Genomic DNA, 17,235 nt, shown 5'->3' on the forward strand with positions numbered 1-17,235 from the left:
TCGAACGCAGGACAGGATCACAATCAACTTCTGCTTGAATCGTAAAAACCTCACACGAGTGCCCACTGACTCGAAGACACAAACCTGGATCAATGTTGAATTTCTCCACGAGTCTGAAGACTTGCTTGGTGAGTAGTTTGGCCTGGATGTGGCCCATGGGCTGTTTGGCTAGAGAGAGGCGTGGGAACTTTCTGTGGAAACACACACACACACACACACACACACACACACACACAGGCAGACATACCATTGCATCACTGACGTCTGCACGCATCCCACGGGTTTGGATATGTTCATACACGCTACGTACTTGATTACGTGCTCCGCGCTAAAGTTTGGGTGGCACCAGGAGTCCAGCAGCGTGACCAGTTGTCGTTCTAGGTCTTTGTGGCCTGCGACAAAGCACTCTGCCGAAGCTAATTTATTCTGCAAGATTAGTGGCACGCACATCTGCAGGAGACGGATGGACATGAACATTTTAGAAGTTGTCTTTAAGTCTGCTTATTTACACACTGCACACAAGGGCTGCGCAGAGTCCGTCTCACCTCCTCCATGTTCAGCTCCTTCTGTAAATTCAGTTTCACGCTGAGCGCTGCCGCCTGTGAAAATCAAGAGCTGTAAATACGCAGTGAAAATCCAGAAGCCTTCTTTAACCGGCATTGGATTTTCTCAGTGACTACACTGTCCTGCATTCACATTTTTGGTGAACTTCAAAAGGAGGCGCTGACCTCTTTGTAGCAGTTAAGAGACTGCATGCTGATGATGTGCAGTCTGAGCGTGGCTGGGTCCAGGGAGCTGAGCTGATAACTGTCTATGAGAGCGTCCGCAAAGTTGGGCTGGCTGTCTGTCAGTAAGCTCAGAGCCCGCCGCTGGAGTGACGCCGCTTGCTGCTTTGACAGTGCGCTCAGGGTCACCTGGTGGATGTATACAAAGAGGAAGCATTTTAAATCCTCAACACATGAACAGTATGCCACAACAATGAGATTAAATCAGATATCTTGCATTATCAAGAGATAGAAAATATAAAGATTGGAATAAAAGGAAAAGTCTAAAACATGAAGCAACACTCATTATCTTTTTTTTTTTTTTTACCCACGAGGCAACACTGGAGTGGTTGCAACTCCTTTTGCTGCTATGGATCTGCAGTGATGGAAGCAGACAAGTGTACTGGTTCACTGCTTTTAACCGACCTCTGCATTTTTCTTAGAGACTCCATGACTAGAAATGTGGTAAAACTAGGATCAGTATTGGAGATGCTATTTAAAAAGCAGAAAGGTTTCAAGACCGTTGCAGAGCTGGCTAAACACTGAAGCTTCCGCGTCCATGACATGGCAACCTGCCGGAGCAACAGAGAGGAGGGGGCAGAAGGGGGAGAAAGCTCTCTCCAATGTTTTGAATTCAAACAGCAGTAGCCATTTTAACCACTCGCAGTCAGAGTTACATACTGCTCCTTTAAGAAGGTCACACTTGAACTTTAGTCTCTCCTACCTGAGGATGTTCCTTCGTCCATTTCTGGAATTCCACGAGTATGTGGTGGCCAAAGAGGTGGCTCCGGCCCTTCTGTTTGCCCGGACAACCCTCCAGGATTGTCAGCAGGGCTTCCAGGGGCTCGGACAGCTTTGAAAATCCCTGATGGGCAAGCAAATGTAGCTGTGGGGGAGAAGAAGAAAACATTTAAAACACTAAACATGGCAGCTTAATTTTCTTTTTAAACACCATGAGAGGGATGTGTGTGTTTTCTTCTTTTGTTGTTTTTTCAGGTAAATGATTAAACAGGTTTGTAAAATGAGGTAAGGGACAAGTGAATTGTTCTACCCAACAGAGAGTTGTGACACCATTTTTTATTTTTTTCTCTCGCAGTTTTTTCACGTCTCAGTTAAAGCTTGCAAACTGTAGCCTCAGACATTTCCTACACAGGAAAATAATATCTGTGTGAGAACTCTTTACGCTTTGTCTTAATTTGCAAAACAGATGTCATCCACTCAATATCCTCCTCGCACAGATCTCAAGTTCATTCAGTGCAACACAAATTCCTTCCTTCCTACTGACAGACACTCTGGTTTCCTCATTAACCCGCACACACACGCACGCACGCACGCACATGCCTTCACCTACATCTGAACATGTCTGCGTGCACGCTCTCTCTCCAGTGAAGTGCTTCTTTGCAGACGCACTAAGCCTGCCATCTTTCTATCTTCGTGAACACGCACATTAAATATTGTGTGTGTGTGTGTGTGTGTGTGTGTGTGTGTGTGTGTGTGTGTGTGTGTGTGTGTGTGTGTGTGTGTGTGTGTGTGTGTGTGTGTGTGTGTGTGTGTGTGTGTGTGTGGAATTGGCACGCGCTCAGAAAGTGACTCTCACCGTCTGCAGATCTTTCTGGTTCCATGGCTCGAAGAGTTGGTCCCTCAGCACGGCAGGGTCAAGACCTGAGGGGGGGGGGGGAAATCGCACACACACAAAGTCGAGGTGGGGTTTCACTTGGACATTTGACCTCCTATCAACCTGACAAGGCATCGAACCTTTTGGCCTTTCCCCCCCCCCCCTTCTTCTTTTCATTGGAGGCACCTGATAGCTCGTATCAACTTTGGGGCCTTTCTGCTTAAACCCCCGACAAAGATGTACCGATGCATATGATGCCAAGTTACCACAGCTCTCTTGAGCTCCTCAAATGTATTCTTCCAAACAAACTATTGTTTATATTGTGTTGCAAATAAAACTTTATAGAGGTCACAAAATCCATCCTGGCACTGAAACACTAGAAGGTAGGGTCTTTTTTTTGTGTGTGTGCTCAATCTTAGCTTCTGGGTTAAGCACAAGAAGTGTTGTCTGTTAAAACAGGCATAACTGAGTAGCCATAACGTCAAATATTATTTCTTTAACAGGCATAGCAGAGCAGCCATAACATCGGATTAACAGCCGGGGCAGGTTGCAGAGTCGAGGAACTCAGCATTAGCTCTGCATTCCAGCTGATTCTACAGCCAAGATACGCCACAGAACACTTTTAGGGCACTTCTTTCTTTTCTTTCTTTTCTTTTTTAAAGAAGGAATAGAAAACAAGGAGGAAGTAAGAATGCATGTTTGTATCAGATTGTCTATCTCTCTGCCTGTGCGTGTGTTCCACTGAGCTCTCCAGCTTCTTTCTGTCACTCATGCTGTGTGTGCTACAACATAACCTGCCCCCCCCCCACCCCCCCCCCCCCCCCCCCCCCCCCCCTGCTTCCCAGGACTACTTTTCCTGTTCTCCTCTCCCTCCCTGCAGCAGCCTCTCTCGATTCTGTCTCGGATTTCCCCAGGAAAAGGGCTATGTGGTGGTCATGGTGTAAAAAAAAAAAAAAAGAAAAGAAAAAAAAGAAAAATACAACCTTCCTGAAACACAGCCTGGGAAAGCCGAGCAGCAGGCTTCTCTCCCTCTTTCTGCACTCTATCCCCTCCTTGACTGACACCTTTTTTATTGTCTCTGTCACTGACTAAAGTGCTTTACAGGCAGTGCATTAAAAACAGAACCAAAGAAAGACAACATACACACACACACTCATATATACATGTACAAGCATACAAATGGATACATACCGAGAATAGAATTAAAATAAATGTTAAAGGGAATAAAGTTTTGATTTGAATGAATTTAACGAGTTAGTTTCTCTGATGGAGGGGAGGACGTTGGTTCCAAAGACGAGGGGGGGGGGGGGGGGGGGGGCAGCCACCGAGAAGGCACAATCGTTGTACCATGCCAACCAAAATCTGTGCATTATTAGTGTCTGTCATTTGCCAAAGTATAAATTACTTCAAACTTTTGTGAATACAGTTCCAGAAATTCCACGAGATACACTAGAACGCTTCATTGTTGTGTTGTAAAACAGCACAGGCCTTTCATATAACCGACACTTTGGGGGTATCTCACCATGACGCCACAGCTTTGACAGCAACACTACAGGAATGGAAACGGGCGACAGCAAAGCCGCCTTGACAAGTAGTAAATAGACTAAGAAGTGCAGAAACACTGCTATGGTCCATTGAAAGTCCTTAAATTTCAAGCATTTCAAAAGCGAGAGAGTTCCCTTTGCCGTCCTCTGTGCTTCTCCGCTGTTATACACGCCACTCAAGCCCATTCATCGCACGGCCGTACATGCGCACATGCACGGGGGACTCACACAAAACACAAACATCGCGGGCCCACTCCACTTCAGTGTCAGTGTTTGTGTGAAGAGGAGAGCGGACAGAGAGGGAGAGGAGAGGTGAGGAGAGGAGAGGAATGTGGAGCATGTCGCTGCTTTATATTCTCAGGCCCCCATGGTTTGGAGGCTCCCCATTCATGACAACATAATGACCTCCATCATCACATACAAATACACTCCCACACACATACACACGTCCACACACATATACAGTGGATTGCACTCATTCACCTTAGACAGTCGTAGTTTAGATTGCCTCTTTAATTGGAACGGGATCATTCGGAATATGAGAAAAGGGTGGCATTCATTCAAAGTAATGGGACGCGATCAAAACCAGCTTGTCTTTTAAAACGGATTAAGTCGCGCTTAAATTCAGTGAAATTAACTCGAGATGAAATCCAGAGACAGGTCTAACTGCCTGTTGCCAGTCAGCTGCCAAAATAAAGGAAACACAAAGATCAAGTGTCTAAATGGGGCATTTGGTGTCACTGCAGCCACCAGAACAGCTTCAGTGTGACTTGGCAGAGAGTGTGCAAGTTGTTCAACTCCACTGGAAAGATGCCACCACATTCTTCTTCGAGTACTTCTCTGCTGAAAAACCTTTTAGCAGGTGCCATTACCGAGGCTCGAACAAGAGGAGAGAACAAGCACTTAGTGAATATGATGCTTATTTAAAGCATTGTTCTCATGTCGATTACCTCTCGAGAACTGACGAACAACAACTTGTGGAATTTTTTTTATTTTTTTGTTACACAAAGGCACTCGCCAGCCAGCGTGCTGTAAATAGCTCGGCCTAACACAGAGTCAGGGGGGGGGGGGGGGGGCAGGAAGATGCATTGAAGGTAACAGTGCAGAAAGAATCAGTCCTAAGGTGTTTGCACGCTGACTGGGATGTGTTTTTCAGTTCTGTCGTCCAATGAAAAAACACACAGACATCTTCCACACTGAGTTTAATGTGTGTATTTTTGTTTTTATATTGACTGCATACATTTGCAGCATGAGACAAATTGTCTTGCACACATCCCACAGTGATCAAGCTGTAAAGACTCCTTGAAGAAAGAGGAGAAACAAAAACAAACAGTCCATCCACTCCTGAAAGCAAGACCACAGCGAGGGGAGATTTCAGCTGCAGAATGATCCCGATCACTTCCACTTGTATGTCAGCTGTCCAGTTTGATACACACGTACTGGACCCACACGTTCAAAAGAAGACCACCAATTTAGTGGCAGCAATTGATCCTGAACAGCAGTTGGCAGTGCTCAGATGTTGTTTGAGGTAGGGACACCAAACACCCACACAGAAACAGAAACAGAAACGCACATCCACGTGCAAATGTCCAGAAAATCAAACCTGTTCAGAAAAAAATCAAGAACAGACGGAAGTCTCAGAGTCAGACTGCATATATGATTGACACATAATCAGATTGGATTTCTTTTCAAATACGTGTCAAAGGCCTTCACTCCTCACGGTCTGCTTTGATTTTTCAGCTCACATGAAGGAATCAGGACTTCTTTCAGACTGTTTCATTATCCAGTCTTCCAGAGCTGCCTGTCCACGCGTCCATGTACAGAACGAGACTATGAAGAGATGGGTGAAAGATTCTGCAGATTGCGTTCACACATGAAACACGCCCCAAACATTTCAAGGCGTACGTATCAAAGTCTGCAGATAACAATGTGCTGATCGTGGAACCTTTGGAGTCTGATAACACGCCATCACGAAGAGGAACTCTCTCTTGTTGAAAAATGAAGCTAAGGCTGAGATGCAATAAAGTGCAATTCCTTGAGTGTCCACTTGAGGCCAGTCTCGAACGCACCAGCGATAAAATACCCAATTTTGACTGCAGAAATAAAAATGTTTACAGCCTGGTTAAAGAGAGGATTTTGAAATGAAACGTTCCTTTCTTTATCAGCACACATCATAGAGTGGAGGCTGTTTTTATAATTCATCTATTTAGATCATATGAATGATAAGAGCTTTTTATGAATATGACTTCAAGCAGGCAGCAGCTCTTTGTCAGGAGGTTTAAGGCCTACCTCAGCTGCACTCCTTTGCATATTTCTAAGTACACTTTTAATATGGCGACCATTATTGTTAGGCTTCAAACCTCTCCTCCAGTAACCAATCAGTGAGATCACTTTGTTGTTTATGGGTTAAAAATTGATATTGACTAGGAGTGTGGTGCAAAACTTTTAAGACTAACCTGCTGACCCCGCAGTAGTGTGGTTCATATCTGAGGATGTGCTGCTGTCAATCTGCAAAGAGGAGCACACACAAAAACAACAACAACGTGCTATGGGTTGGCACATTTTTTCACCAAAAGAAAAAAAAAAAATCTAAACTTGACATACGTTGTTAACAATACATGCATCATATAGCAGCTTGGAGCAAATGTGTCAAATGATTGGTATGAATTTGCCTTTACGACAACTATCAAAGTAAACTTTCAAAGGGCTTTATTAGCATGGAAAACATACATTAACATTGCTAAAGCTAATTAAAAATAATGCACATGTTATGTACAACATAAGAGATTGGAAAAGATTCTAACTAACTAGTTAACTTTTTTAAATATATATTTTTTTTAAATCAACAATTAAAATGTAATTTCATAATAAAAGAACAAATATTAAACGAACAGAACAAATAAATAAAAAAAAAATATTTTCAACTTTTTTATATGACTACAAATGAATTATGTTATTTTCAAAATACAAGAAAGAAAACGAATAAAACAGAAAATAAAATGTAAAAAAATGATACCTCTCTTTCAGGAGGTTAGACAATTAAGACGAAAGATATCTGGCACCTTAATTGAGCTCTTTCTTTTGTTGTGTTTTAACTCCCCCTGGTGGTGGTTAAATGAATTACATGTCAATCGAGCCTGTTATCATGTCCTGTTCAGCAAACATCAACTTGTCTGGTCAAGATAAATAAACACGTACTCATATGACAACTGTAGGTGTTAAAGCTGTTTATGTTTCTCTACACCGCCTAATCAACATAAAGCCAGTCCACAGTTTGTGTGTGTGACTCAGACCTCCGGTTGGCATAATGCGCTCCCAATGACAGTAGACATCATTTTAATAACAAGGGGAAAATTTTTTTTAAAAACTCTACAGAGGTAATGTCACTGTGTCGATGTGAATGAACTCACCATGTGCTACTTTCTTCCACTTAGCTACCTTTTGGCAGGTTGAAGTGTCCAGCTAGGTAACGTAGAAGTATCTTCTGCTCCACTTCCTTGTGCTGCTCTATTTCTGCCTTGCATAAATCCTACCAGGCAGCCTCGCCCTCACACTGTACTCAGCTCCGGCTTTTAGATGACATGTACAGACAGTAACCATCAAAGTCATTTCACAATTATATACTGAAGACATTCATAAGTACTATGTCGTAAATCTGACCGGTGAGGAGATGGACTAGGGCACTTAAAAAACACAAACACGCTAAAAGGTGATGCCTGTGAGACTTTTAAAAGGGGAAAGTAAGCCCACTATACCTTTTCTTCTACTCAATCGTAGAATGAGTATGTCATGCCGGAGCAAACTGAACTACTGCCACCTTCTGGCCAAGGAACAAAGCACAGTGACAACACGTTTGTTTTTTCAACATCTATTTAAATATCTGTTCTGTATCACACAGGGGAAAAAATATTTTCACGTAGACGTAGCCATTTGCGTTTGTTAAAGTTATCACATTTGCTGTGATAGTCTACATGTTATTAGAACCCATATAGCCTGATAATATTGTACAAGAATGGACAAAAATGTTTTCTTTACAAAAGGCATCTGGATAAATCTATCTCAGATTAACTCCAGACCTTAAGATAAGCATACAAAATATACTTTATTTAAATTCCACACATTTTATATAAAATATATATATATATATATATATATATATATATATATATATATATATATATATATATATATATATATATATATATATATATATATATATATATATATATACATATAATTAGGGAGGCTGATAGGTAAACAATGGCAGCAACTGTTTAATTAATTTCCTTTTAAAAATGATGAAAAAAAAATAAAAAAGATGAGGCAAAATATCTAATATGGGAGGCAGTGAGGGTCTGTCTGTTAAAAATCGTAAATATGTGCCCTTTTTCAATTTAATATTGTTTCTGTTTCTCCTGGAGACAAGTACTGGAAAAGTTGTTTAAATGTGCTGGGGATAATTTGTACTTCCCTGCAAAAATTGTTTTTGTTAAATGAGGTAAAGGACACCCAAGATCCTAAAATGGGAAAAGCAGTAAAGAAAATGGATGGATAGTTAATGAGGTTTCTTTCAAAAAATGATTCATCTGTGTTATCCAGTTAAATCCTTCTTTGTTGAACTAAATTAAGGCGTCATTGCTTGTGCCTTTTGTGAATCCCATCCATAGACTGTTATTAATTGTTAATGTGCACATACTGGTAAATTGTGAAAACATATTTGTAGATCAATTGTTTTAATATAATATTATTTGTAATTTTGAGGTTGTTCTGGAAAACATTCTTTACGGCCCATTGAATTTACTTTGCCACAAAAACTTTATCAACAAATCTCCTTCGATTCCAAGCAAAGTTTTACATTTGTAAATGTTAAAATGAAAAACATGAAGCTGAAGTGATACACTCCGGTACAGTAGGTGGCGGTGTGCACGTTTACACTTCGGTTTCTATCCGCCTTTAAAGTAGAGAAGAAGAAGAAGTCGGAGTGTTTGGTATGGTCAGTTGTAGTTCTTATAAGTGTTAGCTAACGGTGTTATTTACGGGAGCTGAAGTCACTGTGGTGCATCATCCTCTCAAGTCGGCTCCTGCTGACTCTTCAGCCCTACAGATGGTTCATATTGAACCCGGGCAGTGAGTGTATCAGAGGGAGCAGCACTGCTTCTGATTCCTCCAACACAGCTAGCATTATCTAGCGGATCCCATTGTACAGCTAACCTGCTAGGTGAGTTGGTTGCTAAGCAGCGATGGAGTGGCTGGGCAACGTCGCTTCAAATCAAGCTAATTCAGACTGTGATCAGACTTCAAGGGACCTCAGAGGTGTTTATCCTCACCAGCAGCAGGTAATCATCTCACGTTAGCCTGTGGCCTCTTAGATCAGGACATGTGACTCTGTTGGTAACTGACCTGAAGCATGCTATCTAGCTTAGCCTGTTCCGGGTTAAGTTAGTTAAATATGCTTTAAAGTTAAAAAAAAAAACTGTAGCCTTTGCTTATTTCTTCAATAATGATATTGTTTTTTTCCCATGTTTTGTTTCTTTTCAACTCAATCAAAAAGCTCTTAGGCACTAAGGGGCTGTCATCACATGTAGCTGTCACTTGGGCATTTAAAACTGAACTCTAATCTGATGTAAAAAAGTTGCTCATTCACGGTTGCTGATTCCAGCTTTAATATAGTGTTAGATGGCCTCGAGGGGAGATCATCCGGAAATGGGATGGTGAGATCAGAGGCCCCTGCTCCTTGTTATTCTCAGAAAAGCTGACAGCTGTGTGTGTTGATGTCTCTTGTTGGTTTAACAGGACCGCGTGTTGCTGCCATGTAGGCTACAGGGATAATAGAGGAATCAAAGCCTTGATTTATTTTTAGCGCCCCTCCACGGCCACACCCAGGACCAAATACAGCAGGGTGGTGGTCATGTGAAGGCAGAAACAATGCGAAGGCCCACATTAAGGTGGTGATTCAGGGTGATCAGGCTGTTTGTCAAAGTTACATTTAAGCAACCAGGGGAGCAAAATGGGGTGGAGAGACGAATGACACGCTCTGTTTAAATAAGAGTCTCTGTCATGTTGTCTTCCATGTCCAGTCTGAGCTTGATGTTGACAAACTGTCTGGTAAAACAAATTCAAAGGAAGGCATTTACAGGTGAAACGTATGTTTCATTTGTTTTCATCAGTCGTGATTTAAACAGCGACATGTTGTGGTTTTTCGACCAATTTAGTTTGTAGACACCAAATATACATAAACTTGCATAATTTGTGAAGAGTGGTGAGATCTCAAAGAGTGTCTATTTAATTATTTTGCAGGTTAAGAATATCTACAGTTGTGGGGGATGAAGGGAAAAGAGTGCGGATGAAGGAGAAGGGTGACGGGTGGTGTTGGTTGGTCTTAGAAGTGCACAAATCTACTATTTGTCTCTGATCTGATCTTCTTGCAGCAGTCACCGTCATTGTTCCGTTGTGATTGCGCCATGGCGTCTCTGTGCCAGAGCCAGCAGCGCTGCGTGAAGGCCTCCATCGTCTCCAGCTGGAGACTGGCTGAAGCTCAGGATCAGCTGTGTTCTCTCGGTGTCCACAGCTCCGAGTCCCTGGAGCAGGAACGCGCTCGGACTCAGGTGTGCGCCACAGAACTCACGCACACTGTGGAGGAGTGGCGCCGCAAGGAGAGCATGCTGGGAGGTCCAGAACCAAGCCGGAGTCCTGTGCTCGGAGCTGTCAGCAGCTGGGATGTTTTCAATAAGGTTAGTGAAACAGTGAAGATGTTTTCTGTTTGAAATGAGTGACACCTAAAACAGAAGAGCAGTTGCAGTCTGTTCTTGTAGTTTGTCTTATTATCTTATTGTCAGTTAGTTAACATCTTATCCGTCTGTCAGAGTATCATCAACGTCCCAAACCAGCCAGTAGAAATGGATCAAGACAAGTGCAAGACGTTTCTCCAGAAGTATGACCAAGAGCTCAGGCATTTTGGTGAGTGCAATGACAAATCTGAAGTTTGCAATAAAAATGGATTCTCACTCAGATCAATGTCTATTAAGATTTAAAAAAAAACAAAAAAAAAAAACTTGTTGTATCAGTATGCTATATCCATGAGGCCTCATGTTGATGCTGCAGAAATGAATCGTTTTAATTTCTGTTTGTCAGGAATGTTGCGCCGATGGGACGACAGTCAGCGGTTCCTCGCCGACATGCCGCAGCTCATCTGCGAGGAAACGGCCAACTACCTAGTCCTGTGGTGCATGAGACTACAGCAGGAAGGGGTAAAACTCACAGGATGAGACTGGTGTTATTATTATTTTATTTTTTATCTTTGAACCTTCAACAACTCATCAGCCTTGAGTTCCCAGGTTGGAAGAATACCTGTCCTGATAGACCACCTTGGTGTTAGTACACACTGATGACTTGTTTTTGTGGGAGGAGCCCAACTGGTTTCAGAAAGTTAGCGAGGGAGGAATCGGGTGGGGGAACTCCGGCAGATGTCAGGCAGCTCGCAGATACAAGAACTTCTCAGCGCCTTTTAGAGACATTAATGTTACAAGGCTCAGCGCACGTTTAAAGAGTCACCACCATTTGGATTGTTTTGAACGCACGTTTTTTTGAATCTGCAAGTGGGATATATGTATCTGATGTTCAATGTTAGTTTGATAGTAGACCAGTGTCCTTAAGAGCAGCTTGAGTATGAGCAGTAAATCCAACACCAGTTAAAGTGTCGCGCTCAACATCTTCTAACACCTTGTGAAGAAACCTGGCATCTGTTCTAAAGAAGAACCTCAAGAAAAAAGTTGCACTCTGCGGTCATGTCCAGAAAATTAAACATGAGATTTGTCAAACCGTTATTATGTTTAAAGGACCGACAGGCTGCCTAGCCAGCGGCAACAATGGAATACGCCGCTATACGCAGTTTGTGTTGGGCTTTTAAAGGCGTCCTTCGAGGACAACATTCAAGAGTAAAATGGAGGTCAACAAGACCAGGAAGGGGTTAATTCTTTAAAATAATGCCGTCTGTGTTGCGGTCTGGTTCTATGGTTCATGTTCTGTCTAAACTCCAGGAGAACTCTTGAGTTGAACTTGGAGGTATATAACGACGAGTATGGATGAACCCGTTTCAGATTTGACCGCTGTCAGAGCTAACCTGTTTTTAGAAATCTAACATTTTATAGTAGCTGCAAACAAATAGCGCAAATATCCAGTCAGCGATTACACAGCACATGTCATCTGAAACAAGTTTAAAAGTTTTTCATGGGAGGGGAAAAAAAAAAATGTCTATGTTTTCTTGGACAGCTTAAAAGTTAATCAGGCGAGCTTCTCGGACAAGCGGACTCTCTCAACGTTTTTTTTTCTTCGTTTGTTTGTTTTTCAGAAAGAAGCACTGATGGAGCAGGTTGCACACCAAGCTGTAGTCATGCAATTCATCCTGGAGATGGCTTCAAACTCTCAGCAGGATCCTCGAGGCTGCTTCAGACAGTTCTTCCACAAAGCCAAAGTGAGAGACGTACAAACGCAGCACTCTCACAGGGCATTCTTTCATTTAGTGACAGCGTACGGAAGAAGGTTCCCCTCATGCTGTTTGCTTTCGTTCTCGTGCAGGACGGACAAGACGTCTACTTAGAAGTCTTCCAAACGGAGCTCGAGGCCTTCAAACACAGAGTGAGAGAGTACGCACTCAAGTGCAGAGATGATACACACAACATAGAACACAACACTGGCACAAGGTGCAGACTCGACCCCAAAGAAGCCCTGGACTCTTTACCTCCAGTAAGTGCTCTGTCTCTGTCTCTGCTTTTCTTTCTTCTTCTTTTTTTTTAACAATGATGGTGAGATTTTTAATTGTTATTGCAGTTTAGCCTCCTTGCTGTAGGGGGCACAGTTGAGCCAGTGAATATCAGTTCTCTAACATGTAGAGCTCTTAAAGATTATCAATACTTGAAACCTGGATTTGGAGGCATGTGCAGTCATGGTGAAATGTTTCAGTGATAAATGTCGAGAGTTATTTGACCTGTTTGAAGACCGCCTGGCTTAACAGTCATTCAAATCTGAAAACCATAACTTGTGTGGTTTAGAGAATAACTTGGACTTTTTTTGGGGGGGGGTGGCTTTTTAGCTTTTAGCTGTGGAGAGACAGGATATGTTGGGATGTGCAGATTAATACACAGCCAAATGGCCGAGTTCAGATTCGGAGACACTCTGTACGTGGAGCGTGTGACATAACCGCCCTTTGAATTGACGTTTTATTTTGGCTTTTTGGAAACACGGCACAGCGGGAGCTTTACATAGACACGCAGTCAGACATGCACAAACACACAGCGCTGCCCACCCACTGCTGGCTCCCCTGAAACTGTGTCACATACAGTATGTATTGCCCCAGAGCCTTTTATTACGCCTCGCCAGAGAAGAAGAGAATAATGTTGAGGATGTGTCACAAATGATTAACTTCCCTCTTGTACAAACAAAAGCCCTTTTATTTGACAGTAACGAGCTTATTTTTATTTATTTATTTATTGTTTTTTAATTGAGCAAAGTGTATCAAGTAGAGAGAGCGAAAGTTACCAAAAAGCTCAACTTTGAGAGGCGAGAGTGAATGAGGCCTCCTCCCCTCTGTGGCCTCACAGCTTGACCGCCTGCCAAACGTCTTTCTGTGCCGAAAAGAAAAGAAGACTCCTCCCCCCTTCTCCCACAGAGGGGGAGACGGCCACACAGGAATGCAGTCCTGCCTGTTCAGATAGCAGCTCGTCTTTCCTCGAACCGGCTTCTGCGTTTGTGCTGATTTGCTGATCACGTTTCAGTCCCATGTTGATCCCTCACAGACAGAACTATAAAATAACAGACCATTTGAAGTCCAGGTTAATGCATTAAATGTCACAGCAGCGGAGTGCAGTTACATCATCTTTATAATCCTCTGACTCTGTAATAGTAGGTTAATCCTCTCCGTCATCTCACTCCATCTCAACTTTTTTTTCTTTCTTTTTTTTTTTTTTGATTTGATGGGTCAATGACGAACCTCACCTGTGAGCATTTTCAAGAAGCAAGAAGGAGTGAGTCTGAGTGTGTCCCAGTGATTCAGAATGCAGAGCCCCTTTACACACGTCAGGGGGGGAAAAAACAAATACATTGACAAGCTCTGTTGTAGAAGATAAGCCATTTAAATACAATCAACCTCGACAGGATAGTCAGATGTCCATCCTTGTAGATTCAAAGTTCTTCCAAACTTACCAAAGTGGAATCACATGATGCTTTACAACTAGTTTACCTTAACAGTGTTTCTTTTTAAAAAGTCAGACAGTCCACAACAGAATTATTTAAACACGTCTGCTAAATACATTTTGTTTTTTCCATGACACCTCTGTTTTTGTCTCCTCCTTCCAGGTGGCAGAGTATCCTACAAAGAGATGTTTAGAGTCTGAACTGTGGACAAACACAGTGAGATGGACAAAGGATGACGCGACAGAGACAGATGACATTCGCATGATGGAGACATCCTAGTGATTGAAGAATCCACGCCTCCTGTTCTTTCGCCCATCTCCATCGCCTCACCCATTTAGGATGAACCCTGAGTTTACGCCCCTTTTTCTTCCCCCCCCCCCCCAAAGGCGGATGTGTTTGGGGAAAGACGCCAGCGCAAACGAAGGAAGAAAACGAAGACGTGCGTCGTCTTTAGCGTTGCGATTAGAAGTGGAGACGCCAGCGGAAAAATAACGTTTCTCTAGTGACGGATGTTTCTCAGTGTTGTTGTCTTCCTCTGGTAAGTCGGCTCCCGCTGTGTCTCCCACCAGCTTGATGCGTGTGTTTGTAGCCACGTCATTCAAGCTGGTTCTAAAAAGAGAGTTCTGAAGTGAAAGCGAAATAGACCCGCTGAATTGTAAATGAACCCTATAAAACACAAAGAATATCTAAACGATAAGTGAAGCAGCACATCCTGCGCCTCCGGGAGGACTGGGGTCAGAGGGACGTTGTAAGAGTGTTGTAGCTGTGAATGATGCTCAGATTTCAAGTACGACGGGGGGGGGGAAATGTACTTCTGAACGTGCTAGCAGTGGAGTTCAAGAGAAAGCTGAGGTCTTCAGTCTGAAGTGAAAGTAAAGGGAGATTTCATATTGTGAGAGTTTCAGGCTTGCTGAAAACTGTTGTTGGATGTTTAGACCCTTTTTTTTTTTAATCACGAGAATTGACAGAAAGTAATAGCTGATAGTACTGCTAAGTGAAGAGTAGCTCTTCTGCATTTATATCACAACAAAGAGTCCTGTTTGTGTTTCAGCGTTCGGCTCAGAATCCCTCAGCAGGCTTCGCTCGACCCTTTCTGGCTGATCAGTACGAGCCGCTGCGCACAGACCCATTTAGGTTATTGACGTGACACGTGCGGGCAGCTGGTCGTGTAGCTGACTCGCCGCGTCTGAAAGAAAGAGACAAACATGTTTCATGTTTATGTTTAACGTGTGATGAAAAACGAGGAGCTCAAGGCAAAATTGCACAAATCTTTTCAAATCAGCCCACAGGATCATTCAGAGTTTTATGGAACGACAAAGCGATCAGCGTCGTAAAACGCGGAGGGGCCGCAAAGTCAGACTTTTCTTGTTCACAGGTGTAATCTAAAACGTATGAGTCCATAAAGGTGACTCTTTGGTTGTCGGTTAATTATGTTTTTATTCATCATTTGAATTAGGATTATATGAAAATCAGTACACAAAGATGTCGATTTCAACCTTAACGGCAGTTGACAGAGTGCAAATCTCTGCATGTTTCAGCACATTAAAGGTTTTCCAGGGCCCACGTGTGCTTATTGAATTTGTTTCTCTGGTTCAGCCGTTAGCGTTTACTTTTTACCCATTACTTTAATCCACAAGGAGAATACACAAGTGCTCCTTGCCCTCTTCACTGAGGGGTGTATCACTTTAAGGTCACGTTTTTGGTGCTTCAGGTAAGTCACTAGCTTCGAGTACCTTTTATGGAGAATGAATGTGTCCTGCACTTTATATTTTTCTTATCACAACAGAAAATTTGTATTCTAAGCGATAGAGGTGTATGACACACTTGAAGGTATAGTTTCTCCCCTGTGTGACATTTTGGATTCGTTCACTCTTTCTTCCCCTGACATTTTTATTTCACCAGCAGGCTTTACATGAGCGTGTGGTGTTTGTCACGTTTTGTTCGTTTTGTATTATGTTTGCTAAGTTTTTTTTGTTTTTTTTTAAGTTTTAGGGTTGTGGAAACCTTTTTTTAGGCTTACTGCTAAGAAAATCATTAAAAGGACATTTGTATTTAACTGAATGGATATGATCAGTGTGAAAAATCTGCTGAGAGGGACAAACAGTACAACTTTCTCAACAGATACCATACATTGTATTTGTTTCTGACATCTATTGCTGCGGGATGCATTGTTGTCTCACTCTTCATATTTCACAGATTTGAGCCTGGCCAGTACCATTTTTGTTTTTAGTCTTTGCAGTGCGTCTATAAAAACTGTATAAAAACCTTCAACAAAAACATTATGGTTAGCATTTAAGCTCAAACAATGTGCCGTAGTGGTCTTAATCGATGTGTCACTGTCCACAGTGGCTGACTATGCAAAAAGAATTGTATGGCTTTAACTGTTGTACTTAGCCTGTGGCCAGTGTCCATGGTGTCTCAGCCTCCTTATTCAGATAGATATTAAATAAATCAGTGTGTACAACTGAGAAACGTTGAAAAGAAATTATGTAACCAAGTAATTGTCAGCTTAGATACATTTAATGACATTCACACAGTAGGCCTCTGTCACATTTGGTTTGTCTTGCTGCTGCAAGAATCTGAAATATAAAACCAGTGCTAATCTTAATGTCTGATTCTTGTTGAAACTGCTATAGTTACTTGTAGATCTCAAGTTTCTACTGTATGCTCGTAGTATCTGAAACGGCATCTTTAGCAAATTCATTAAGGGCAGCAACAGAGATTTTTCGCATCGTTGTCTACTGGCTTCACAGATTGAACGTGAGTTTAAATGAAAGTGTTCGCGATTACAAATACAAATTCTGGTTACTAAAAACAAGTTTATTGAAAGTTTGTTGCCTACTCTTTATTTTCACTTGAGGCTATCGGCTCATGTCGACATTAACTGGTGTTGCGAGTATGCTAACAGTACACCGGCTGTAACTATAACGGCGCTGTCGCTGGTTGTGTTGCATTGTGGGTCATATGTCCCACGTCTTGGTCATAACAGTGCATTGAATAAAAAGTCTGGTCTCCTTGTTTCTTCTCCTATTTGTTCTCGTTCTGTTTCATTAAATGGAGTCTTTTGGTAGCAGCAGGTGTTATCAAGTTCATCAAGGGCAAACAATGACTGTGAGACTTCATT

At 42.3% G+C, this 17,235-nt stretch overlaps 3 protein-coding genes across 4 annotated transcripts in view; 1 reads left to right on the forward strand and 2 right to left on the reverse strand.

The window, feature by feature from the left end:
* exd3 (exonuclease 3'-5' domain containing 3) overlaps positions 1–7,643 on the reverse strand; it is a 37,583-nt gene extending 29,940 nt beyond the window's left edge. Inside the window, exons 1-8 of the mRNA XM_079364153.1 lie at positions 7,334–7,643; positions 6,380–6,431; positions 2,362–2,426; positions 1,489–1,650; positions 729–914; positions 546–599; positions 311–450; positions 85–191 (exon numbers count right to left, since the gene is read on the reverse strand). Of these exons, the coding sequence (XP_079220279.1) occupies positions 85–191; positions 311–450; positions 546–599; positions 729–914; positions 1,489–1,650; positions 2,362–2,426; positions 6,380–6,431; positions 7,334–7,336 (769 nt within the window). The 5' untranslated portion in view covers positions 7,337–7,643. The remainder of the gene's footprint in view (positions 1–84; positions 192–310; positions 451–545; positions 600–728; positions 915–1,488; positions 1,651–2,361; positions 2,427–6,379; positions 6,432–7,333) is intronic.
* Positions 1–17,235, reverse strand: part of LOC306836848 (kunitz-type serine protease inhibitor IX-like) — a 140,719-nt gene that overhangs the window by 56,234 nt on the left and 67,250 nt on the right. The gene's annotated exons all lie outside the window — the stretch shown is intronic.
* cdc37l1 (cell division cycle 37-like 1) lies at positions 8,871–17,129 on the forward strand. Of its 2 annotated transcripts, none has more exons than XM_079364165.1 (7): positions 8,871–9,259; positions 10,355–10,654; positions 10,787–10,880; positions 11,055–11,170; positions 12,271–12,393; positions 12,498–12,665; positions 14,274–17,129. In XM_079364165.1, the coding sequence occupies exons 1-7, from the start codon at positions 9,164–9,166 to the stop codon at positions 14,388–14,390; spliced, it is 1,014 nt and encodes a 337-aa protein (XP_079220291.1). In that variant the 5' UTR covers positions 8,871–9,163; the 3' UTR covers positions 14,391–17,129. The 2 variants fall into 2 exon arrangements, with proteins under 2 accessions (XP_079220291.1, XP_079220290.1); XM_079364164.1 differs by having other exon boundaries at positions 8,872–9,259; positions 10,352–10,654.

Source organism: Symphodus melops, assembly GCF_947650265.1.
Source record: "Symphodus melops genome assembly, chromosome: 16".
Taxonomy (NCBI): Eukaryota; Metazoa; Chordata; class Actinopteri; order Labriformes; family Labridae; genus Symphodus; species Symphodus melops.